The sequence below is a fragment of the Trichechus manatus genome, unplaced genomic scaffold, assembly GCF_000243295.1.
Source record: "Trichechus manatus latirostris isolate Lorelei unplaced genomic scaffold, TriManLat1.0 scaffold00063, whole genome shotgun sequence".
Lineage (NCBI taxonomy): Eukaryota > Metazoa > Chordata > Mammalia > Sirenia > Trichechidae > Trichechus > Trichechus manatus.
Window position 1 is genome coordinate 1,026,206 of NW_004443999.1, and position 25,926 is coordinate 1,052,131.

At 39.5% G+C, this 25,926-nt stretch overlaps 1 protein-coding gene across 2 annotated transcripts in view; it reads left to right on the plus strand.

The window, feature by feature from the left end:
- Positions 1-6,082: 6,082 nt before the first annotated feature.
- Positions 6,083-25,926, plus strand: part of ME2 (malic enzyme 2) — a 66,696-nt gene continuing 46,852 nt past the window's right edge. The window contains exons 1-2 of one of the 2 annotated variants that reach the window (XM_023733952.1): positions 6,083-6,372; positions 16,228-16,347. In XM_023733952.1, coding sequence (XP_023589720.1) covers positions 16,240-16,347 — 108 coding nt within the window. In that variant the 5' untranslated portion in view covers positions 6,083-6,372; positions 16,228-16,239. Of the gene's footprint in view, positions 6,373-16,225; positions 16,348-25,397; positions 25,581-25,926 lie in introns of those variants that run through there. The other variant, XM_023733953.1, reaches the window with a different exon arrangement.

Sequence of the window (25,926 nt, forward strand, 5' to 3'; positions counted from 1 at the left end):
GGAAGCGCCATATCATTTTCCAAAATGGTTGTATCATTTTGCATTCCCACCAGCAGTGCATAAGAGTTCCGATCTCCCAGCAGCCCCTCCAACATGTGTTATTTCCAGTGTTTTGGATTAGTACCAGTAATGCCGGGATGAGATGGTATCTCATTGTGGTTTTAATTTGCATTTCTCTAATGGCTAGTGATCACGAGCATTTCCTAATGTGTCTGTTGGCCGCTTGAATGTCTTCTTTGGTGAAGTGTCTGTTCATTTCCTTTGCCCATTTTTTAATAGGATTATTTGTCTTGCAAAAAGAAAGTTTTATTTGGCATATATTCAAAAAGGCAAAAGTGGGAAGTAGACAAGTATGCTGCTAGAGCCATGTCTGCCCAAATCCAAGGAGTATTACAGAATAGACAAGAATGGGAAAACGGACAAGCATGCTGCCAGAACTAATGTCTGCCTGAATCCAAGGAATATTACAGAATATGCTGCTAGAGCCATGCCTGTCCAAGTCCAAGTAAATACTACCGAATATTAACATTACAAAGGGGTAAAACCATTGAAAGCTTCACCTTTCCACAGATTGGCTAGAAACTGTGATCCTACGTTTTGAATTGTCTTTCTTAACAATCATTGGTACAAGTTTCAGTAAGGACAGTCAGAAAGGTCTTCATTGGCCCAACAGATTTTCTATTCACTAAATGCTAATAGAAAAAGATAAGAGTGGAAACTCTTTTGTGTTCTGTTTTACAATTTGTTTATATGAAAGGTTCCCTAAGGGATATTTTCCAAGATTATCCTAGCTGTTGTCTTTATACCTCAGGGCCCAGTTGATGTGTCGTTGTGAGTCCAGCTCCTGCTGGGTCGGTCACACTCTCTATGCTCAAGGACGGGGAATAATGACTCCAGTATTATTTCCTAAATCACTTTACATATTTATTAGTGTGGATATAAAATCCATACAGTGAGGTATATAAAGTGCATAAATTTCAAGGGTACAGCTTGATGAATTTTTGCATGTCTACACACCCGTGTAGCCCTCACCCAGCCTGAGATATAGGACATTTTCACCCACCTACCAGAAGTTTCCCTTGTGTCTCTTTTCAGTGAACCCCTCAAAGGTTGCTACACTATTGACTTCTAGCACCACAAATTTCTGCTTAAAATCTAAGTTTCTTACAACTCATCTTATCAGTCATTTCTATACTCATAACAATAAGTAAAATGTCGTAAGGGTTGTTTGTTCACAATGAATTTAGCTTTTTAAGTAATGTCATAAGCAATTCTTTAAATTGTCTGCTTAGTCCCAGCAAAATTGAAATTAAGAACTACACATAACCTTTCTTTCATTTCTTGTGTTGTAGAGGTTTGCACTTTTGTTTATACGAACTGAGATTCACAATCTTGGAGCCAGTTGGGTTTCAGAATTCTGAAACTTTGGATTTGGGAGAATATTAAAAGGAACATATACAGTACATTATGGGATACTTACAGTTGGATCTGGGGCAGTGCCTCATAAATACATTCATATTTCTACAGAGAAATAGATCAATATTTATATAACATTGGGGAAATAAAGATTATAAACAGCCTTGTGACAAATTCATACTTGCCACCAAATAAATTCTGGCACCATCTAAATTACATACTTAAAAAAAAAAAAAACTTTTGGATTTTGGAATTGCAGATAAGAGTTCATGGACCTGTGGCAGATAACATATTACTTAAGAAACTTTTCTAATTAATTCAAGGCTCTCTCTGATGGCATGTCCTCCACAAAGCTTTCTGAGGCAATCCAAGTTTAAGAAGTGATTGCTTCTTCTTTTGAATTACTACAGCACTTGGAGCTTATTCTTTACGTGCCTTAAAAAAAAAGCCTTTTTTAATAATGAAATGCTCAAGTATATGCAAAAGTAGAGAATGTAGTATAATGAACCCATATACAAATCACCTAGCTTTAACAAATATTGACATTTTGTCAAGCTTGTTTCATTTATCCGCATTTTTTCCTAGAATAATTTGAAGTAAATCCAAGACATCATGATGATGTTACTTCACCTGTAAATATTTAATTAACATGTGGCTTTTTAAATTATATGAGTAAATGCTTGTCTCCATATTATACTGTAGACTCCTTTGAGGACAAGTATTGTCTTTTTCTTTCCTGATTTCTAGTTAGTTCATCTCAGCAGGAAATTTTACACAGAAAAATAAATTACACTCTGAGGACTACTCTTGATAAATGCATGACATTATGCAGTGGTTCTTAAACTTAAGCAAGCAACCAAATCACCTGGAGGTCTTGTTTAAACACAGATTGCTGTGTCCCAATCCCAGGAGTTTCTGATACAGTAGGTCTGGGGTGGAGTCTAAGAATTTCTAACAAGTTCTCAGGTGATGGTGCTACTGCCATTCACACTTTGAGAAGCACTGCTTTAAAGCAAAGAAGACATTGACTTGATATGTTGTTGTTGTTATGTGTCGTCTAGTTGATTCCGACCCATAGGGACCCTACGGGACGGAGTAGAACTGCCCCATGGGGTTTCCTAGGCTGTAATCTTTATGGGAGCAGATCGCCAGGTCTTTTCTTCCGCAGTGCCACTGGGTAGATTCAAACTTTGGACATTTTGGTTAGTAGCCAAATGCTTAACCATTGTACAACCAGGTCTCCTTGACATTGATATACCTGCCCAAATAAACCAGATGTTTTTATAATTTAATCAAGCATTAATCCTATATGGAGCCCTGGTGGTGCAGTGGTTAAGACCTATATCGAACTATGGCTAACCAAAAGGTCAGCAATTTGAACCCACCAGCTGTTCCTTGGAAACCCTATGGGGCAGTTCTACTCTGTCCTATAGGGTCACCTATGAATTGAAACCCACTCGATGGCAATGGGTTTTGTTGTTGTTGTTGTTGTTGTTATTAATCCTATATAAGGATGCAATGGTTAATTTTATGTGTCAACTTGGCTAGACTATGGCTTCCAGTTGTTTGGCCAAATACTAGACTGTTATAGCTATATGTGATATATGTTTTGTTGTTAGGTACTGTTGTGTTGATTTTCAGCTCATAGCAATACCATGTGACAGAGAATTGCCCCCATAGGATTTTCTAGGCTGTTATCTTTACAAGAGCAGATTGCCAGTTCTTTCTCCCGAAGAACTGCTGGGTGGGTTCCAAACGCCAGGCTTTCGGTTAGCAGCCAAACGTTTAACTGTTGCGTCACCAGGGCTACACACACACACACACACACACACACACACACACACACCTCCACCCTTCCATCACCCTTAGAGTGTAGGCCTTCATCCGCTTCTTGCTTGTCATCTTCTGTTCCAATGATGAGTGCAATCCTTCTAAGCATTTCTGAGAATAAGTAGGATGGGTCATGATTTAGGAGATAATACTGGAGCCATTATTCCCTGTCCCAAAATGTGACCCAGCTGGAGCTGGACTCCCAAGGACACATCAACTGGGCCCTGAGGTATAAAGATAATACCTAGGATAATCTTGGAAAGCATCTTTTAGGGAAACTTTCACATAAACAAATCATTTAAAAGACAGCACAGAAATCCACTTAACTTTCCATTCTTTATTAGCATTTAGTGAATAGGATGTTTGTTGGACCAGTGAGGACCCTCCTGACTGCCAATTACTGAAACCAGTACCAATGATTGTTAAGAAAGACAATTAAAGATGTAGAAACACAGTGACTTAACAGTTTCTAGCCAATCTGTGAAAAGGTGAAGATTTCAGTGATTTTGCCCATTTTGTAATGTTAATATGTACTGATGATTCTGTAACCTTCCTTGGGCTTGGACAGGCACGGCTCTAGCAGCATACTTGTCTGTTTTCCCATTCTTGTGTATTCTGTAATATTTCCTTGGACATGGATGTAGCAGCATGCTTGTCCGTTTCCCACTTTTGCCTCTTTACACATATGCCGAATAAAATCTTTCTTTTCGCTTCACTAAACTTTGTGATGTTTTTTACCCTACAACGGTCAGAAAAGCCAAAGGCATATGCCAGTTGAATCTATTAAAAAAACAAAAGTCCCAGCCAGCAGCTTCTATGTATGTGGCTTTAGCAGGGTCCCCTTAGACCAGTGTTGTCCAACTGAAATACAATGTAAGCCACAAGGAGAGCTACATACGTAATTTAAAATTTTCTGGTAGCCACATAAAAAGCAAAAAGAAACACATAAATTAATTTTAATAATATTTTTATTTAACCTCAAAATACTATCATTTCAACATGTTATCTATATAAAAATCATAGAGACACTTTAACATTTTTTTGCACTGTCTTCAAAATCTAGTGTGCATTTTACACTTACAGCGTATCTTAATTTAGACTAACCACATTTCAAGTGCTCAATAGCCACTCATCACCACATTGAATAGGAAGCCTCAGACCAAGCATCAGGAGTGACTAGGGAGAAGGAGGCTGTGACTTCGGGTGGACCAGCCAAACAGCACTGTTTGCCTCCTTGGCATTAACAGATATTTCACTGAATAAGGAATAAGTTCCATCCATTATAAAAACTCAAACTCATTGTCATCCAGTGGATTCCAACTCATAGCGACCCTGTAGGGCAGAGTAGAACTGCCCCATAGGGTTTCCAAGGAGCAGCTGGTGGATTGAACTGCCAACTTTTTGGTTAGCGGCCAAGCTCTTAACCACTGTACCACCAGGGCTCTAAATTATAGTGCTCAACAGCCCTCCAACTTTCAATTATTCTAATGTAGGACAAACTATCTTTCACAGACAAAAGAATTTCACCATTAGTAATGAAGAATTTATAAGAACACTTGTAATTTTTGAAGTTTCCCTCATTCAGCTTGCTGCATCTTGACAGTTCCTGGCTAGCAGCGTTATTTTAGGTCATGCTTTTTTATAGTCTTTTACTGCAGGTGGTTACTATAGCAGCCATATGTATCACTTCTCATCTAACTACAAAGTGTTCCCTCACATGCCCGACGCTTCAATGTTCAAAGTGGCTCAGTTGTTCCAAAGTTTACGTAATTGTCAGAGTTAAAACCCTCTTCCGTCTTGTCGATTTTGACTTATAGCGACCCTACAGGACAGAGTAGAACTGCCCCATACTTTCCAAGGAGCGCCTGGTGGATTCGAACTGCTGTCCTTTTGGTTAGCAGCTGTAGCTCTTAACCACCATGCCACCAGGGTTTCCCAAAGAGTTCAAAAGAGGGGTCAATTTACTGTTCTTTACTTGGACTCTCTTCTCCTAGCCTACTTTTCCATCACTCCTAATTTTCTTATTCCACTCTTTACATCTTTATTTTAAAACTATCATGACCATACCTTGTTTTAAGGGTAAACATGCTCGATTACAGTAAAGATTTTTTTGCTGAAAATATTTCCTGAAATAAGAGTAAAGAAGTATCCTCCAATATCACAACGGTGGGTGGGTACAGATGTATTGAGGTAGGGTCCCTGTGGCTTTCAACGAGATAATTTAGTGTTCCCAGTGTTTTTCTGAAAGCGAACACAGAATGTCTATTTATGGTAATAGTGACAGTGGGGATGATTAGTAAATTTCCTGTGGGCCAATAACTGTGCCGGCAGCTGCAGAGTGGCAAATAATTTTGCAGAAATGCTAATCCTATACACGCGAACTAAAATGAATCTTTCAGTACAAGAAAAAAAAACAAAAAGAAACGTAAAGCGTCCCGAAAGTGCCGAGGTCTCGGATTTCCAGAGTTCTCTTTCTTCCGCCTTTGCACTCTCTGGCCCAGTATCCAGCTCTTAATTCTCTTTCATCCTCTCCCTCCCTCCACAGATAGACCAGCTTTCCTCACCCCTGCTGCGGCTCGAAACTGGTACCCGCCGACAAGCGCCCGCGCCTGCGCAGAGCCTCTTCTCGCGTGAGCCCGCTGCTGTCAGCTCGCCACTCACGCCTGCGACGGGGATGCGGCTTCCCGGAGCGGCCAGCCCGGCTCCTTTCCTGGAACCGTGGATGTCGCTTGTATCTCCAGGTTCCTCCTACTTGGCCCGGTCCCTATCACAAGCTCGCGCTGGGCCGCACTAAAGCAACCTCGAGTAAGAGGAGGAAAGTCCTGCTAAGCAGGAACCGGAGCGCGCGGGCCCCTAAGCCCCGAGGCGGAGCCCCGCCCCTCAGGCCGGGTCCCGGCGTGCGCATTGGCCCGCGCGCCCGTCAGTCTTCGCCCGCGGGGCCGCGCCGACCCTCGTCCAGCTCCCTCCCCTCTCTAGGCTTCTTTACTGGCTTCCTGGGCTAGTGGCCGGCCGCCCACGCTAGTCTGAGCCAGAGTTGGCGCAGCTCCGGGACGATCGGAGAAGGGGAGGGCCAGGCCGGAGCGGAGCATCGTCTGAGCGCGCGGCAGGACCGCGGCCTCTCCGCCGGTAGGTAGCACCACCTGTGGCTGGGAGACATTCGGGGTAGGCTCCGCGCAGGACGCAGTGCGGGCGAACCGGCTAGGCGGTGCCGGGCGGGCGCGCCATCTAGGGGTGGGCGACGCCTCCTGCGCGCGTTCCCGGGTAGCGAGCGCGGCCTGCTGCTGGCCTCTGCGCGCTGTAGCCGGCTTGGTCCCCGCCTGGCGGAAGGGCGTGTGGGGTGAGGGAGTCAAGGGAAGGGGCTCGCTGAGTCTGGACTGGGGGCGATGTGCGGTCAGATCGCGGGGACCTCCAGTTCGACCTGGGCGAACGGGTTTAGGGTGCGATTTCGCGACTTGCCGGTCCCAGGGCACCCCACTCCCGTCCCAGAGTGAGGCTCTGTGGCCTCCAGAACCAAGAGCATCTCCTCTCCTTAAAGACCGATTTGGTGGCTCGAAGCCCCATTAGGAAATAGGTCTCATTGAGCCAGGGTGAATTAGTGACATGAATTAGGCAATGTATAAGTATGCGTTTGTTCCTCATTTTGTACGAAGGAGTTTGTTGCAGGCTAGAAAGTTCTACGATTGGAATGGTTCTGTCCATTCATATGAAATGGCATCTATGGACTAGGATTAGCAGGTGTTTCTTTGATACTCACGATAACCATCTCTCTGTTTGTGTTAATTTTGTGGCCCTGGATTTGACTTTCATTCCTGGTTCTGAAGATAATTCTAGAAAATTTATGTTACCTTTGGAGAGAGGCATGTTCAAAATAACAAACCTCAACAGATGTGCTTCCCTAAACCTTCGAGACTATGGCCCCCGGACACCCTGTTAACTCAGAACTGAAGCCACTCCCAAAGTCCACATTTCAGCCAAAGATTAGACAGGCCTATAAGCAGCGTTCTTCTTAGTTCAGTCAAGTATATGAGACCAAGTGGGCAACACCTGCCCAAAGGCAAAGACGAGAAGGCAGGAAGGGGCGGGAAAACTGGACAAATGGACTTGGGGAACCAAAGGTGAAAAGAGGGAGAGTGCTGACACATTGCAGGGATTGTAACCAATGACACAAAACAATTTGGGTATAAATTTTTGAATGAGAAAACTAATTTGCACTGTAAACGTTCACCTACAGTACAATTGAAAAAAAAAAAACCATTGTTTTCTTAGGGTCAATATCAGAGGACAAAATTCACAATAAGTAACAAAAGTTACTCTACATTTGATTTTATAAAAAGTAACAGTTTCATAAAAAGTTAACTATTTTACTTGAAAAATCACCATTTTGATTACATAGCTGTATATTGTACTTCTTTTGATAGATGTCAACAAATTTCAAAAATAATGAAAAAAAATCAATTCTGTAGTTAATTGTTTAGGATGATGTTTAATGTTACCTGGATCAGTGTTGTTGTTAGTTGCTGATTCTGACTCATGGCGGCGCCATGTGGATCTATATACCATTCAAGTGTTTATTCTTGACCTAGAGATTTAATTTGAAATATTTTAAGTAAGTGTTTACCATGATTAGCCTCACACTCTCTTACTATGGATTTCAACATTAGGAGATGTTGATGCAGAAACTGAAAGGAATTTAGAAGGCACCTTCTGACTACTTTATTCCATTACTACTACTAACAATAATGCTTATGATAACTACCATTTATAGAGCACTTATAGGGCACTGTGATAAGCATCTTACATAGATTATCTAAAATTTAAAACAGCTGTACATAGTAGAACTTAGTAGTACTCGTTTTTTACCCCCATTTGAGGAATGAGAAAACTGCAACTCAGGGAGGTTGTGACTTATTCAGGATCACTGAGCTAGCAAATGGCAAAGCGAGTATTTAAATCCAGGCAGTCTGACTCCAGAGCTTGCCTTCTAACCATTGTCCTAGACTGTCTAGTTATGGATTTTATTGAATAGTTCTTCAAGTCAAGTAGTCATGCTCTTTATAATAATGGTGATGATTAAGTTTTAAGGGCTTGATGCTTTATAGCTGTTATCATTACTCTGCACAACTCTGCAAGATACAGTTTCTCCTTTCCCATTTTATTGATGAGAAAAATGAGGCTAAGAAGTTAAGTCAGTGGTTCCCAGACTTTCAGACTTTGTTGATAAGTTAAAAAAGAAAGTATGTGAGAACAGACTTAAGATTGCCAACTTTTCATTTTTTCACAGCTAAGAACTTTTTTTAAAAATGACTGCAATCTACTATCCCCATTTTTGCATAAAACAATGGACATTTTTACCACTAAAAAGCTAGGAATGTCATAATTATAATACAAAAAGAAAGAATACATTTAGTGTCATGAAAAACTGTTATATTGTCCTTGTTTTTCTCATTTGGTCACAGACCAGGGAAAAACGTGTCCAGACTAACACCAGTTCAGAGACTGTCATTTGGGAATGCCAGGGTGACACAACTAATTCCAAACTGGTAATTAGCTGAGTCCAGAGTCAGGATCAGGTCTGTCTGACTGCAGAGTTTGTGCTCATGGCCCCAAGTCATAACCTTTCTCTACTTTTAGTCTCTGGAGCCCTGGTGGCGCAGTGGTTAAGAGCTTGGCTGTTAACCCAAAGGTCAGTAGTTCAAATCCACCAGGCCCTCCTCAGAAACTGTATACAGCAGTTCTACTCTGTCCTGTAGTGTCTCTATGAGTCAGAATCGACTCCACAGCAACAGCAACAGGTTTTCTTCTTCTTCTTTTTTTTGTTTTTTTTTTTTGCGGTCTTTTCCAGGTGTTCTTTCTTTCCCCAGGGAGGGGGTTGGGGACAGGGAGAATAGTCTCAAGCAGCCAATGGCCTAGCAGTTTCCAGTTTCAGTCCAGTTTATAAACACCACCCATCCAGAGCTGAGCTGCATAGAGAGCTGAGCTGCCAGGCGCCAAGCTGGTGGATTAAGACAACAAACCAAACTGAAAGTAACAAGCCTTCATTCACTTCCTATGAGGGTCGCCTGTGGGGAGCTCAGAACAAAAAGGAGTGGAAGGGTACTGCATACTGAGTCAGAGTGGAGAAAAGTGTCGTCAGAACTATACCCCTCACCGTTTAAGGAGGCCTCTGAATCAAGACGCCTAGGCTAGGAGTGCAGATATATATGGAGCATGGCCAGTGGGGGAGGGGAGACAGCTGTTCGGTTTATGTTCTCACCACTCTGTTGTAATTAATATTAAGAGTAATATGGCAGTATGTTCCTAATTATAAAAGAAATAGGTGTTCACTGTGGAAACTTGGTTTGATGTGGAGAGGGCAGTTTTCTTCCATGAAGCCTGCCAGCCAAAGTCTTTGTAATTGCCCGCGTAGTCAGGCCTGAAAGATCACGCACAGAACTTTGGTCAGGAGCCAGACTCCTCACCTCCAAGTTTAAGAACTCCTCCTTTCATCAGTGCTGACTCATGGAAAGGGCAAGGCAGTGTGAATCTGCTCACAGTGATTTATATAGATGGACGGTGACCATACCAGGGGGAGAAACCACAGGCATACCCCATACCCAAGAAATTCTCAAATAAGCAGGCTTAATCTTACATATTCATTCAAAATTAGAAGCCCCACCTTTTTTTGCTTCCTGTCTTCAGTCATTGCCCAGCACCTCCATGAGCTAGTCTTATTTAAAACCAGTTGGTGTCGAGTAGAGTTAATTCCAACTCATGACAACCCCATGTGTGTCAGAGTAGAACTGTGCTCTATAGGGTTTTCAATGTCTGATTTTTCAGAAGTGAATCACCAGGCCTTTCTTCTGAGGCACCTCTGGGTAGACTTGAACCACCAACCTTTTGGTTAGCTGCTGAGCAGGTTAACCATTTGCACTTGGCATCAGGCTAGTCCTATAGTTGTCTTTCCATCATATCTGTATAACGTAAGGAATTAGGTGTGTTTTCCCCATTTTGTCTTGTTGCCTCTAGCTGATGTTAAACCTACCTGTCTACTGTCTGTGTCTTTTTACCTGTCTTTGGTTCTAATTTTAGCAGAGGTTGGTTTTTTCCTTCCTTGAGTTATTATTATTATTTTTTGTACTTTAGGTGAAGGTTTACAGAGCAAACTAGTTTCTCATTAAACAATTAATACACATATTATTTTGTGACATTGGTTGCCAAGCCCATGACATGTCAACACTCCCCCCTTCTCAGCCTTGGGTTCCCCATGACCAGCTTTCTGTTTCTTAAGTTAATTTTTTTACTTATGCCTACTTGTTTTAAAGATACTGTTAAAATTAATATTTTATTTTACTCTATTATTTGGTGATAAAGTTCTCTGATAATTTGAGTGATGTAACACTTTTTAAAAAGTCTTTCATTATAATACTCTCTCACATGTATTCTCTCATTTGATCGTCACAGTTACCTGTGAAATAGATTTGGAATCCCTGGGTGGTACAAATGATTAATATACTCAGCTGCTAACCAAAAAGTTGGAGGTTCAAGCCTACCCAGAGGTGCCTCAGAAGAAAGGCCTTGGGGACGTACTTGCAAAAAAGTAGCCATTGAAAACCCTGACTATGATAATGGGGCTGTAGCAATGAAAAATGATGAGGATGTGGGTACAGTATCTGCATAATGAACGATAAGACAATTTGTGTGACATAACATAATTCCAATAATTTGTCTTTCTGTTCCCCTGAAAACACTATCAGGAAGTTGTTAGAGTTTAATGTCACCCCAGAAGATGGTTGGGTGGCCTTGGGTAGTACAGATTAGTAATGGAGGGAGTGGTTTTCTTGTTTGACTCAAATAATTGTTTGCAGAGGCTCATCTGGTTGTTTTTCCTCCTTACTGTCTTTTGAGCAGCTGAAATATTTCTTAGAAGGGTCTCAAATCTTCTACATGTGATTTTCAGATTTCATTCTATACACAGAAATTAAGAAAATTATTCAGAAATTAAATCATTTTTGAATACTTAAGTAAATTTATGAAGAGTTCAAATTGCTGGGTTTTCCTCAGTTCTTCCTGTTTTGTACATTCTTTGTCATTGCTTCTTTAATTAATTAATTTGTAAATTTCTTCCTTGAAGATGTGAGCAAAGCCATCACTACTCTCTTGATCTGGCCGCCTGTACAATGCTTTTCACTTTTTTTCTGAAAGATCAGGAAACCTTTCAAATTATTCACACATCCATCCCATTTACCTGTATGCTCTGACTATTTAAAGTTTGACTGCATCCGTGACTAATATAAGTGATGCTTTCATTGGTAATGTTGAAGAATGTCCAACACCACATCACTCTTAATATTGGGACCACCATCCACAGTTATCTTATGTGTGGGTGAGACTAGAAGCCTTGTGCAAATAGTCTTGAAATAGCAAATCACACCTTGTTTCAGAGATTCCTGAAGGGAAGTGGTACGGTTTGAAGACAGCTTCAACATAGTTACCAGCAGACGAGTGTTTCAGTGCCCAGGAGTATAAGTTATCAGCAGTACTTAAAAATATCCTGTATTTGAAGTCCTGCCTGACCTCTGGATTGAAATACATGTGGAACTAATCCAGTGGTGCTGCCACCACTCAAACCTCTGTGTGTGTGTGTGCGCGTTTGTGTACATGTGAGTGTGCATTTGAGTGCATGCATGTGCACATACCTGGAGTTAAACAGGAGATTGTACTTCTCGCCTTTTGGGGCACAGGGGTCGGCAAACTTTTTTTGTAAAGGGCCAGATAGTAAATATTTTAGGCTTTGGGGGTCACATACTCTTTGTTTTCCTACAACCGTATAAAAATGTAAAAACCATTCTTAGTTCAAGAGACTTATTAAAAAAAAAGGCCGCCAGCCTGTTGTTTTTTAAGAAAGGCAAGCCCAGCTTCAAGTGCCTAACTACACTACCATAAAATAATATTGCTTAGAGCATAAAACAACTTTGAGATGCTCTGAAGCCAGTGCCTAGTCTTTCTAATGATGAAATTAAAGCATGATGGGCTTTTCTTTTTTTCCTAGAAGAACCCATTCGAAACATTAGAGAAAACAAACTGGGTAAAGGCGGATATATAGGAACTCTGCTATGTTTGCAACTTTTGTGTAAATCTGTAATTACTGGAAAGTAAAAAGTTTGTTTTAAAAATCTTGTTCTAGAAAGATAGTTTTTTTCTTCTGGTATTTTCTTTATTTGGTCAAACTAGGCTTTTGTTTTGTCTTTATAAACAAATGCAGCCTCACTAGCAGTCTGCATTCTTTTTGTGGTTGATGTAGTTCCTGAAGTTCTGAAGCTGTATCCTTGGGTGGCTTTAAACTCATCAGAAGGCTTCTCCTCTTTAGTGGGAAATTTGAAGAGAGAAGTGAAGCCAAAGCCTTTCCTTGTAACATGTTAACATGTTGCTATCAGTAGGTACATAGTTAAAAGGTGTACCTTCCAAACCTAAATTTAATACTATTTCAGTCTTCACTGAGGTCTTATGCAATTGGGTTGCTACTCTAGCATTTATTAGTGCACTTGATGCTACTATTTAGATTGCTGTCTTTATTTTAAAATTGTTTCAAAGGATCAGTTGCATACATTATGCCCCTTTACCCCTTAATACTTCAGTGTGCATTTTCAGAACAAAGATGTACATAACCCCACAGTACAGTTATCAAATTCAGAAATTTTAACATTATATAATACTTTTATGTAATCTACCGTGACTTTCCAGTTTGGGTTAATTTAGCTCAGTAATGTCTTTCACAGCAATTTTTTTTCCAATATACAATCCAGTCCGGGATGATTTTATATTTAGTTGTCATATTTGTTTATTTCGTCTTCTTTAAACCGCAGTAGTTCCATAGTCTTTGTCTTTTATGACATCAACATTTTTGCAGAAAACATCAGTTATTTCGTGGTATGTCTCTCTCGGTTCTTGGTGGTGCCAGTGAGCATATTCATTTTTTGTGGTCATGTTTAGGCACCACGTTTGAGACCAATATGCCATTTTGCAGTAAATGTAATAGTTTTTCTTTCAGTGTTGGAACTTTGAGCAACCGTTTTGGTTTTTTGGGTTTAATGTTTTATGAAATATGCATGCCTCTAAACACTATAATCATACTTAGAATAAGAACTCTTCTAAGAGAATAGCCAGATTTACTTCTGTCTCCTCATGGTCTCAGGGGCATAAGCTTATTTAACAGAAAGACAAGTGGAATTGCCTGTATCAGTAAATCTTAATCTCTCTCTTTTTTTCTTTATTTGTATAGTTGTAGGACTATAAGATAAATGTGTGAATGAGTTAACTCCACTGTAATAGATTTTTTAGTTGAGGATTTTTAAAAACAGGTTTAGAAAGCAAAATGCAGGGAATGGCCACAAGGCTCCCCTTTCCAGAGTCACAGACTTTGAGGGTCTTTTGTTGCCTAAGTTTAGTTCACTTCTGCACCAGTATACTGGAGTGGGAAGAGCTCCAGACTTGTATGCATGAGTTCTAGATTTAGGTTTTAATTCTGTCATTTATTAGTTGCATGACCTTGGCCAACCCAGTTAAACCCACTGTCCCTGTCTGAAAAAGACAAGGTTAAATGTCTGCTGCAATATTCCCTAAAGGATTTTAAACTATAAAAACCCAAAATCCCATAATTTGTCAGTCCACAGATTCCACGTTATTCCCAAATCATTCAAAATGCCATTTCTGTTCCCCTCCTTGCCACCAGATATATCCCCCTTCTTCATCCAAATGTGTTTTATATTCCCTATCTCACTTCTTCCAAGAAGTATTTATTTTTTCTCACTGGGGTTTTTTTTTTTTTTTTTTTGTCTGTTTATTTTGAAATCATTTTTTAAAAAAACTCATGCATGGAAATTTACATTATGGTTATCAAACAGAAATATAAACTAACATTCATTTTATAGCAGTGTTATTTAGGTATTTATTATTATCTAAAGGAATACATCACTATAATTTTAGTATAAATGTACTTAAGAGCTTAAAGAGAATAACATACTGCATAAAACAAATGAATACTAAATGAGTATTTTCCCCCATTCTCCTTTCCTCCTATCCCCTGGTAACCACTAATTTACTTTTGTCTCCTTAGATTTATCTATTCTAGATACTTCATATACGTGGGGTCATACAGTATTTGTCCTTTTGTGTCTAGCTTATTTCATGTAGCATAATTGTTTTCAAAGTTAATCTGTGTGATGGCATATATCAGAACTTCATTTCTCTATATGGCAGAATAATACTCCATTGTGTATATATACCACATTTTGTTTATCTTTTTCTCCGCTGATGGGCATTTTGGTTGTTTCCACCTTTTGGCTATTGTGACTAAAGCTGCAGTGAACATTGATGGACCTGAGTCTGCTTGAGTCACTGTTTTCAAGTATTGTGTATACACCTTGGAGTATAATTTCTGGCTGATATGGTAGTTCTGTGTTTAACTTTTTTAGGAACCACCAAACTTTTCCACAGAGGCTGCACCATTTTACATTCCCACCATCAACGTAGGAGTGTTCCAGTTTCTCCACACCCTCACCAACAGTTATTTTTTGATAATAGCCATCCTTTTCCAGGTGCTGTCGAGTCAGTTGTGACTCATGGTAACCCTCGTGTGTCACAGTAGAACTGTGCTCCATAGTGTTTTCAGTGGCTTATTTTTCAGAAGTAGATCCCCAGGCTTTTTTTCTGAGGTACTTCTGGGTGGACTCGAACTTCCAACCTTTGGATTAGCAGCCAAGCACGTTAACCATTTGCACCATCTTAGTACGTGTGACGTGGCACGTCATTGTGGTTTTGATTTGCATTTCCCTAATGATGTTGAGCATCTTTTCATCTGCTCATTTGCTATTTGTATGTCTCCTTTGGAGAAATGTCTATTCAGGTCCTTTACCCATTGTTTAATTGTGTTGTTTGTCTTTTTGTTGAGTTTTAGGATTTCGTTATATATTCTGGATATTAAATCCTTATCTGATAATATGGTTTCCAAATCTTTTCTCCCATTCTGTATGTTGTCTTTTGACTTTCTTGATAATGTCCCTTGATGCACAAAAGTTTTTAATTTTCATGAAGTACAGTTTATTTTTTTCTTTTACTGCTCATGCTTTTGGTGTTATGCCTAAGAATCCATTGCCTAAAAGAATGTCCTGAAGCTTTACCCCTATGTTTTCTTCTCAGAGTTTTATGGCTTTAGCTCTTATGTTTAGGTCATTGATGTATTTTGAGTTAATTTTTGTATACGGTGTGAGGCATGGCTCCAGATTCATTCTTTTGCATGTATAAATCCAGTTATCCCAGCACCATTTGTTGAAGAGACTGACATGAAGGTCTTTTGAAAAAGCTTTTTCACATGTTGAAAGATAAACTTTCTGTCATGGATTGAATTGTGTCCCACAAAAATATCTGTCAACTTGGCTAGGCCATTCCCAGTATTGTGCGATTGTCCACCATTTTGTCATCTGATATGATTTTCCTATGGGTTGTAAATCCTATCTCTGTGGTGTTAATGAGATGGGATTCGTGGCAGTTATGTTAATGGGGCAGGACTCAACCTACAACATTAGGTTTCGTCTTAAGCCAGTCTCTTTTGAGATATAAAAGAGAGAAGTAAGCAGAGAGACAGGGACCTCATACCACCAAGAAGGCAGTGCAGGGAGCAGAGCACATCCTTCAGACCCGGGGTCCCTGCGCCTGAGAAGCTCCTAGTCCAGGTGAACATTGATGACAAGGACCTTCCCCTAGAACTGACAGAGAGAGAAAGCCTTCCCCTGGAGCTGGCACCCTGAATTTGGACTTCTAGCCTCCTAGACTGTTAGAGAATAAACCTCTGTTTGTTGAAGCCATCCACTTGTGGTATTTCTGTTATAGCAGCACTAGATAACTAACACACTTTCTAAATCTGTTTTTGAAATCTGATACTTAAATGTATATGCTGTTCTGTAATTTATTTATCATTTGTGGTTACATTTGCTTTGCTTTTCCCAGGGGAAAGAAAAGATGTTACCTCGGTTAAGAGTAGTTGCCAGTCCTTGTAATTTGGTATGTCGTCATTTGCACAGAAAAGAGAAAGGCAAGCCACTTATGTTGAACCCAAGAACAAACAAGGTTAGTAATATTAATGCTAACATACTTTTTCCCTTTTCCTGGCGGAAGTTTGATATATTTTGTGCTGATGAGGTATGAAAGTTTTTTTATTTTGTAGCTTTATTTGAAAACTTTTCAGAGGTATTTGCTTTTCTGCAGGCACTCTTCACTGTCCTCCACAGGACAAGAATTAAGGCTATTTTATACTTCCACATTTCACCCCTCACAGTTTTACCACCAGAGAAGAACTGACTTTACTTCCTAGTTCTATAGTGCAGAAAAGGCCTCAGAGTAGCACTCTGGCCGGGATTTTGGCCAGATGTGGGATATTTAGATTTACCCAGCTCAGATCATGTACTCATCTTGGGCCAGTCAGGCCTTTAGAGGGTGGGGGCAAAATTATGAAATGATGACACATTGCGGGGATTGCAACCAATGTCACCAAACAATTTGTACATAAATTTTTGAATGAGCAACTAATTTGTGTTGTAAACTTTCACCTGAAGCACAATAAAATTAGAAGGAAAAAAAAACAGTTGCCATGAAATTGACTCACTCACAGCGACCTCGTGTGTCAGAGGAGAACTGTGCTCCATAGGTTGTCAGTGATTGATTTTTCAGAAGTAGATCACCAGGCCTTTCTTCCGAGGTGCCTCTGGGTGGACTCGAACCACTAACCTTTTGATTAGCAGCCAAGTGTGTTAACCATTTGCAGCGCTCAGGGACTCCCTGAAAACAATGCCTGCCTGTTAGGGCTGAGAGAGGAACAGAGTGAATGTAAAGGACTTCAGATGGTGCCGTGTGCAGCCAGGATGCTCAGTAGACAGCAGCTGCGCTTGCGGCATTAGTACTCTTCATGGCAGCCTCTTAGGTGGCCTCCTTTCTGTTGTGCTTCTCCCACCTATACACTACTGTCAGCTTATTCTCCTTAAAATAACATCACTTCCCTGATCAAAACCTTCAATGGAAAATATGTGAAAATGCCCCAGATCCTTTACTTTGGTTAGTGAGATTATGGATGACTGCTGTTTTCTTCTTTATGTATTTCTGCCTCACTGACAAGAAGCAAAATTAAAAAATAAAAATAAAAAATAATCAGATTTTATCTAAAGTACACCCCAGCCAACCTCCACCCAGGTTTTTAGACTGGTAGGCACACAAATGATTTTTCCTGTTAGTCAGACAACTGCTTCAAAGGAGAGGAGCCTCTGACCCTTTTTATTACCCTCCTGGGGGCGGAAGTGATGGGCAATATTGAGATCCAGTCGTATCTCCATTCCTTACCTAAGCTGGGTTCAGTAGGCAAGTCTGCTCTGTTTTTTGATGGCATCGTTAAATGGTAAGTAAACATAACTCTGGAAAGAGATTCTCGTACAGGAAGCTTTCAAGCATCGCACCTTGGGTTTGTTGCAATATGTAAAATTCACCTTTTAGGGAAGACAAATTCAGATTAAGGTGTGGCCTATATTCAGACAATAGTCAGCAGTCAGAATCTGCCAATCACAATTGTTCTCCAGTGTGGAGGGTGAGAGTAATTAATTGTATAGTATTGTAAGTTTTTGGGGTGGTTTCAGACACACAAAGCAGAATTTGCCCACGGGTCACACAGACCATCTCATCTTTGTATTCTTGGTACTTGGCACGGAATGAGAATTCAGCAAGCGGTTAGTGAATTGAATAAAGCTTAGAATATCCTGTCTTATTTTTGCCTCACCACCCCAAATCTTGCTCGTTCTTCAAGATGCAACTCTCATTCAAAATCCATTTCTACTGTAGAGCGTTTTCCCACCACCATAGACTGGAGTAATTGCTCCTCCCTTCTTTGAAACCTTGTACGGATCCCTGGTGGCACAGTGGTTAAAGCGATCGACCGCTAACCGAGAGGTTAGCGATTTGAAACCACCAGTGGCTCCATGGGAGAAAGATGTGGCCGTCTGCCTCCATAGACATTTACAGGCTTGGAAACCCTGTGGGGTCACTATGAGTCAGAATCAACTTGACAGCAGTGGGTTTGGTTTTTTGGTTTGAAACCCTGTAGCAGCTTTTGCCTTTCTGTTCATCTGGCAGGTAGTAATCAACATATGTGCTTCTTTTAGTGTCTTAGGCTGTCATTGAAACCATTTATAGTATTTAAGTTTTCATGAATTTAAATCTTCTTGACTATTTCAGGTTCCTTTTGGGCAGGGACCATTCACATACTTCTTTGTATCTTTTACAGTGCCATGGGTATAGTGGAATTTGATAAATATTTTTGTTGGCTTTATTTTTATCCTTATAGAAATAATTTATTTAAAACCTACTCTGGGGACTTAGAACTTACAAGAAATTTATAAAGCACATTAAATTCTAAATGAATTTCGAAGAAGATAGTCTAAAATGCATTGCAATGCTTATGTAAAGAAAATAAAATCTAGCACTCTGGCCTTCTGAACTATGGATGGCATATGGTTACCTCATTGAAGGACCACTTCTAGAAGCCCCCTTAAGCATCATTTCTAAGCATCAGGAAGCGAGCTTTGTTGTTTTTGTTTAAGAAAGAACATAAAGAACATGAATCAGTGATTCCCATCTTGTGGGTCATGGACTCCTTGGGGACTTACCAAATTAAATCAAATTTGAGCTTCAAATATGGTAGACTGAATTAGTAATTTTCACATATTTATAAATACTGTTTTTAAGAGTATTTTGCTGCAGTGATTAATAAAATAGTAACTAAAAGCAATACTGAGTTTTTAGTCTTTTAAATGTATATCTGTAATTACTGTCTACTGAAGGTATACCTGTTATCATGTAGGAAATTGATGAAACTCTCTAAAATTGTGCTAAAATAACATTTTAACCATTTGAAAGTATATATTTCAGTGGCATTAAGTACATTCACAATGTTGTGTAGCCATCACTACTGTATAGTTCCAGAAATTTGATACCACCCCAGATAGAAACCCATTAAGTGGAAACCCACTAAGGAGTTACTCCCCATACCTCCCCGCCCCCCGCCTCCATCCCTGGAAACCACTCATCTGCTTTCTGTATCTATGGATTTGTGTATTCTGGTTTGGAACTTTCTGAAATTAAAAGAAAAAGTCCATATACTTTAAAGGGTTGGGCATCATTATGTTAGATTATGAGCAAGTGGGAGCTTAGGTGCTACTTTGAGCTCTGCCATTTACTAGCCATGAAATTTTGGCAAATTATTTAATTTTTCTAGGCCTCCGATTTCTCACTTTGAGACATGTAAAGGGTTGTATGAGGGTAAGGTTGGATTTCTCCTTTTCTTCCCATGTTCATTTGCCTAACTTTTTTTTCTGGAGGGGGAGGAGGGTTAAATTTATTCCCCTAAAGCTTTGTTTTTTTTTGAAATTGCGCCTTAGGTGAAAGTTTACAGCTCAAGTTAATTTCTCATACAAAAATTTATACACATACTGTTTTGTGACATTAGTTGCAATCCCCCAATGTGACATCACACTCCCCCTTTCCACTCCAGGTTCTCTGTGTCCATTTGACCAATTCCTGTCCCTTCCTGCCTTCTTATCCTGCCTCTGGACAGGGACCGCCCATTTGGTCTTGTGTATCTCATTGAACTAAGAAGAAGCACATTCTTCACGTGTATTATTTTTTGTTTTATAGTCCTGTCTAATCTTTGAAGAGTGAGCTTTGGGAATGGTTTCAGTTCTGGGCTAACAGTGTATCCGGGGGCCAGAGTTTTAGGGATTCCTCCAGTCTCTGTTAGACCATTAAGGCTGGTCTTTTTATGTGACTTTGAGTTCTGTTCCACACTTTTCTCCCTTTCCTTCCGGGACTCTGTTGTGTTCCCTGTCAAGGCGGTCATTGGTCGTAGCCAGGCACCGTCTAGTTCTGTTCTCAGGCTGGTGGAGTCTCTGGTTCATGTGGTCCTTTCATGTCTTAGGCTAATATTTTCCTTGTGTCTTTGGTTTTCTTGGTTCTCCTTTGCTCCAAGCGGGATAATGCCCTCCAGATTCATCCATGGTGTGAGATGTTTCGCAGAGTCATCATTGTTCTTTATCCTTGCATAGTATTCCATTGTGTGTATGCACCATAATTTATTTATCCACTCATCTGTCTATGGGCCCTTAGGTTGCTTCCATCTTTCTGCTATTGTGAATAATGCTTCAATGAACATGGGTGTCCATATGTCTATTTGTGTGATGGCTCTTATTTCTCTTGGGTATATTCCTAGGAGTGGGATTGCTGGATCATGAGGTATTTCTATTTCTAGCTTTTTGAGGAAGCACCATACTGTTTTCCAAAGTGGTTGTAGCATTTTATATTCCCACCAGCAGTTCATTTGCCTAACTTTTAAAATAAATTTTTAAAACTCAATTCTGCATCTTTTCCTATAGGAGGTTTCCCCCAACCCTTCTCCCCCACTTCTCTTCCACACTGGTGAGTGAGGGGTGATTTACCTCTTCTAATATGTTTTCTTAGCGTTCTTATGCTTCTCTCAATCATTATCATTTATCATACTCTGTTGGAATTACCTAACTCCTCCAAAAGACTGTGACCTCATTGAGGACAAAGACCTTGGCTTATCTCTATATCCTCTTCACCTTAGCATACTACTGAGAAGACACAGAGCCCTAGTACATGTTGAATAGATGGATGGGTGAGTAAACAAATGAACAGATAGAAAAACCAAGCCTGAAGTGATTGGTGCTGCTGGTTTAGGTAAATAATTAAACAGGTTTTGTTTCCAGCGAGGGAGTTTTGGATTCAGCTGGATTGTTGTTATCTACTCTTGAAAAGTAAGAAAATACACATTCACAACTCCCAGTGTGCTAACTAGACCAGAAAATTATTTTTTGTGTTTTCCTTGAGGCCATTTCATTCTATGAAATGCTATTTAATTAAGATATATGGTTATAGTCTTTCAAAAAAGTAAGAATTATAAGTTACATCAAAAATATTTTTAGTTGATGAGCATATTTTATTTGTAATTTAACTATGTGTTCAGTTTAATAAGATTTAGTTCCAATACCAAAGCAACATAAGCCATTTAGAACATCTGATGTGATCTTGCCACTTAGCTAGAGTTTGCCCATTTCAGTGGAATTTCATCTCATTTAACACATTTTCAGAAAACTAAATAAGCACTTGAATCTTCCTGGACTATCTTTTATTAGTGAAAAGTTGTCTGTCTAGTGCCTATTCATATTGAAGTTAAGGAAATATGATTTAAATGGACTCGCTCTCCTGAATTGTTTGCCTTCTTTCTCCCATTTCTCATCACAAACCCAAATCAGTGTTAGAGTGTCTGAAAAGCTGTCTTATTTTTATTACTGTCTTAGAATATATATCTTGTATTAACTTATAAAAGGATTAAAGATTTAGGAAAAAATGTGCTTTAAAGTATAAAATGAGTATTAATAAATATTGAGTTGAAGCACAGAGGAATGGGAAAGTAATTGGATCCTCATTTTCAGTGCGGATTTAAAGTTTTTAGAGTTCAGTATCATCAGTCAGAACAAGGCTATGGGCCAGCTGTGGAACACACCATCAGTTGCTCTTATGCAAGTTCAAGCTGAAGCTGAAGAAAATTAAAACAAGTCCATGAAAGCCAAAGTATGACCTTGAGTATATCTTACCTAAATTTAGAGACTATCTCAAGAATAGATTTGACACACAGAACACTAATTACCAAAGACCAGATGAGTTGTGAGATGACAGCAAGGACATCATACATGAGGAAAGCAAAAGTTCATTAAAAAGAAAGAAAAGACCAAAATGGATGTCAGAAGAGACTCTGAAACTTGCTCTTGAACATAGAGTAGCTAAAGCAAATGGAAGAAATGGTTATGTAAAAGAGCTAAAGAGAAGATTTCAAAGGACGGCTAGAGAAGTCAAAGTAAAGTATTATAATGAAATGTGCAAAGACCTGAAGTTAGAGAACCAAAAGGAATGAATGTGCTCGGCATTTCTCATGCTGAAGAACTGAAGAAAAAATTCAAGCCTCAAGTTGCAATATTGAAGGATTCTATGGGCAAAGTATTGAATGATGTAGGAAACATCCAAAGAAGATGAAAAGAATACACAGTCACTGTACCAAAAAGAATTGGTCAATGTTCAGCCATTTCAGGAGGTAGCATATGATCAAGAACCAATAGTATTGAAGGAAGAAGTACAAGCAGCATTGAAGGCATTGCCAAAAAACAATTGATGGAATACCAGTTGAGATGTTTCAGTAAACAGATGCAATGCAGGAAGCCAGGAAAATTGGAAGACAGCTACTTGGCCAACCGACTGGAAGAGATCCATCTTTGTGCCCATTCCAAAGAAAAGTGATCCAACAGAATGCAGAAATTATTGAACAATATCATGAATAATCACATGCAAATAAAATTTTGCTGAAGATAATTCAAAAGTGGTTGCAACAGTACATCAACAGAGAACTGCCAGAAATTCAAGCTGAATTCAGAAGAGGACGTGGAACGAGGGATATCATTGCTGGTGTCAGATGGATCTTGGCTGAAAGCAGAGAATACCAGAAAGATGTTTTACTTGTGTTTTATTGACTACCAAAGGCATTTGGCTGTCTGGATCATAACAGATTATGGATAAATTTGCGAGGAATGGGAATTCCAGAACACTTAGTTGTGCTCCTGCGGAACCCGTACATAGACCAAGAGGCAGTCGTTCCAACAGAACAAGGGGATGGATAGTGCATGACTTGAAATCAGGAAAGGTGTGTGTCAGGGTTGTATCCTTTCACCATACTTATTTAGTCTGTATGCTGAGCAAATAGTCTAAGAAGCTGGACTATATGAAGAAGAAGATGGCACCAAGATTGGAGGAAGACTCAGTAATAGCCTGCGATACGCAGATGACACAACCTTGCTTGCTGAAAATGAAGAGGACTTGAAGCCCTTACTGATGAAGGTAAAAGACTACAGCCTTCAGTATGGATTACACCTCAACATAAAGAAAACAAAAATCCTCAAAACTGGACCAAAAAGCAACATCATGATACATGGAGAAAAGACTGAAGTTGTCAAGGATTTCATTTTACTTGAATCCATAGTCAGCGCCCATGGAAGCAGCAGTCAGGATACCAAACGACACATTGCATCAGGCAAATTTGCTGCAAAAGATCTCTTTAAAGTGTTAAAAAGCAAAGATGTCACTTCGAGGACTAATGTGTGCCTGACCCCAAGCCATGGTATTGTCAGTTACCTCATATGTATGCCAAAACTGGACAGTGAAAAAGAATTGCTGAAGAAGAATTGATGCCATTGAATTATGCTTTTGGTGAAGAATACTGAATATACCATGAACTGGCAGAAGAACGAACAAATCTGTCTCTGAAGAAGTACAGCCAGAGCGCTCCTTAGAAGCGAGGATGGCGAGACTTCTTCTCATGTACTCTGGACATGTTATCAGGAGGCACCAGTCCCTGGAAAAGGAACATCATGGTTGGTAAAGTAGAGGGTCAGCGAGATGGAATGACACAGTGGCTGCAACAGTGGGCTCAAACAGCAACGGTTGTGAGAATGGCACGGGACTGGGCAGTGTTGCGTTCTCTTGTACGTAGGGTCGCTATTACTCAGAACTGACTCATTGGCATCCAACAGCAACAGAGGTTATTATAACTGATGTTTTATTCTACATTTTAATAATGCTTACCTAGAGCAGTGTTTCTCGAACAGGAAATCTGGGGAATATTCAGGGTGGGGCCTTATTATGATTACAGCTGTAAAACTGTAAGTAGTTGCTTGGTTACAAGATGGGCTGACTCTGTACTGCATGCTCTTTCCCTTTTCTTCACGTGCTTCCTGCCTTATCAAGAGAGATAAGCAGGAGAGAAAACATTTTCATTGAGGAAGTGGTGTGGGTGTTAAATATGTAGGAGTTCTTCTAAAATTAAAAAAAAAAATTGACTATCATTGCCATCAACAAATAATTCTCAAAGTCTCCTGCCATTTATATTTTCTGTTTTCCTGATTCATTCCATAATATTAGTGAACGTCTCTTTTAAACCAAATTTTTTTTCAAGGTGGAAGGTTATGAAGAGATACTACTACAGATTATGATTTGTTTCATGCAAATTTGAATAACAGAACCATAGACTATTAGCAGTAAAGATCAAGTGCCTGTGCAAACCATTAATTTAATTGGAGAAGGAGTGTTGAAAAAGAGAATTAATAACCCCTTCACTTTACGGATTAGGAAACTTAAACCCTAAGAGGTTTAATGATTTGCCCAAACTTTATATTTAGAGCTCTTCTTTTCTGATTCTCAGTCCTGTGAGGGTTTTTGTATATTGGCTTTTAACTTTCCCAACCTAGTTCTCTAATAGATAAGCTGATTCAGATTTTTCTTCTTATTCTTATTTAAATGATATTGTAACTAATAAAAGAAAGGAGCCCTGGTGGTGTAGTAGTTAAGAGCTCAGCTACTAACCAAAAGGTTGGCAGTTCGAATCTACCAGCTGCTCCTTGGAAACCCCTTATGGGACAGTTCTACTCTGTCATATAGGGTCTCTATGAGTCAGAATCGACTCGACGGCAATGAGTTTGGGTTTTTTTTTGGCAGGGGAATGAAAGAAAAATTACCATGTTTCTACCAATGTCACATACACCTATTTTTATTTTATGATGACTCCCTTAAAGTACACTTACTTTTAAGATTGTTGTATAGATACAGTTTTATATGCTATTTTACCACTGAGAAAAGTATATTACAAATATGTTTCCATGATATTTCATAAGCTTTATAATATACAATTACATAATGGTTTAGCGGATAGATTTGGAATCACAAAGACTGTTGAGTGTCCCAGTTTGACCCCTTACTGCTTGTGTGATATTAAACTATATATAACCTCTTTTAACCCCGATTTCCTCATCTTGGTTGCTGTAGAGAAAAGAATAAACTATAAATCTGCATTATGCACTGTAAAATGCAATGGCAGTATGATTTCTTATTCCCTTCAGGTGATGTTTATAACTTAGTTAGCCAGGACCCATTGTGGAATATTGTTTACAATTTTGACATTATAAACCATTACTCGAATAGTTTTTAAAATAAGTGTTTGGTTATTTCCTAATCCCTGACAGATTATTCTAACTGCACTTTGGAGGAAAAGGAATAGAAGGGGCCTATTAATATCTGCCTGGCATGCTTATCTGCACATTCAAGAGTCTAGTTAAGGGATTTTTATCAATATTGACTTATGTGGAGAAACAGCATGTGACTAAAGGAGAATAGCTCAGAGGATCTTTCAGGATCAGCTGAAGGAGGTAAACCCCTACTATGTAAATTGGAAGTCATTGCTGGGGCATAGATGAGAAAAAGGCATACTTTTGGTGGGAGAAGTGGCACAGGGAGATGCAGAGAAGAGTAGTAGAAGGGCAGTTGAGAGGAAGATTATTTCTGCTGAATGTTAAAGAACTAATCAAGGCGTTCATTTTAAACTGTCTTCTTTGCAGGCTTAGTTCACTTATTAACACCAACTTCTAGTATTTGGTTCTAGCTAACAGATTCAATTATTAACATAAATACCAATTACATTAAAATTATTTATCTTTTACCCTGCATGGTAAATAAAACGCTTTGAGTGTCCCTTAAATCTAAATAGGAGATAGA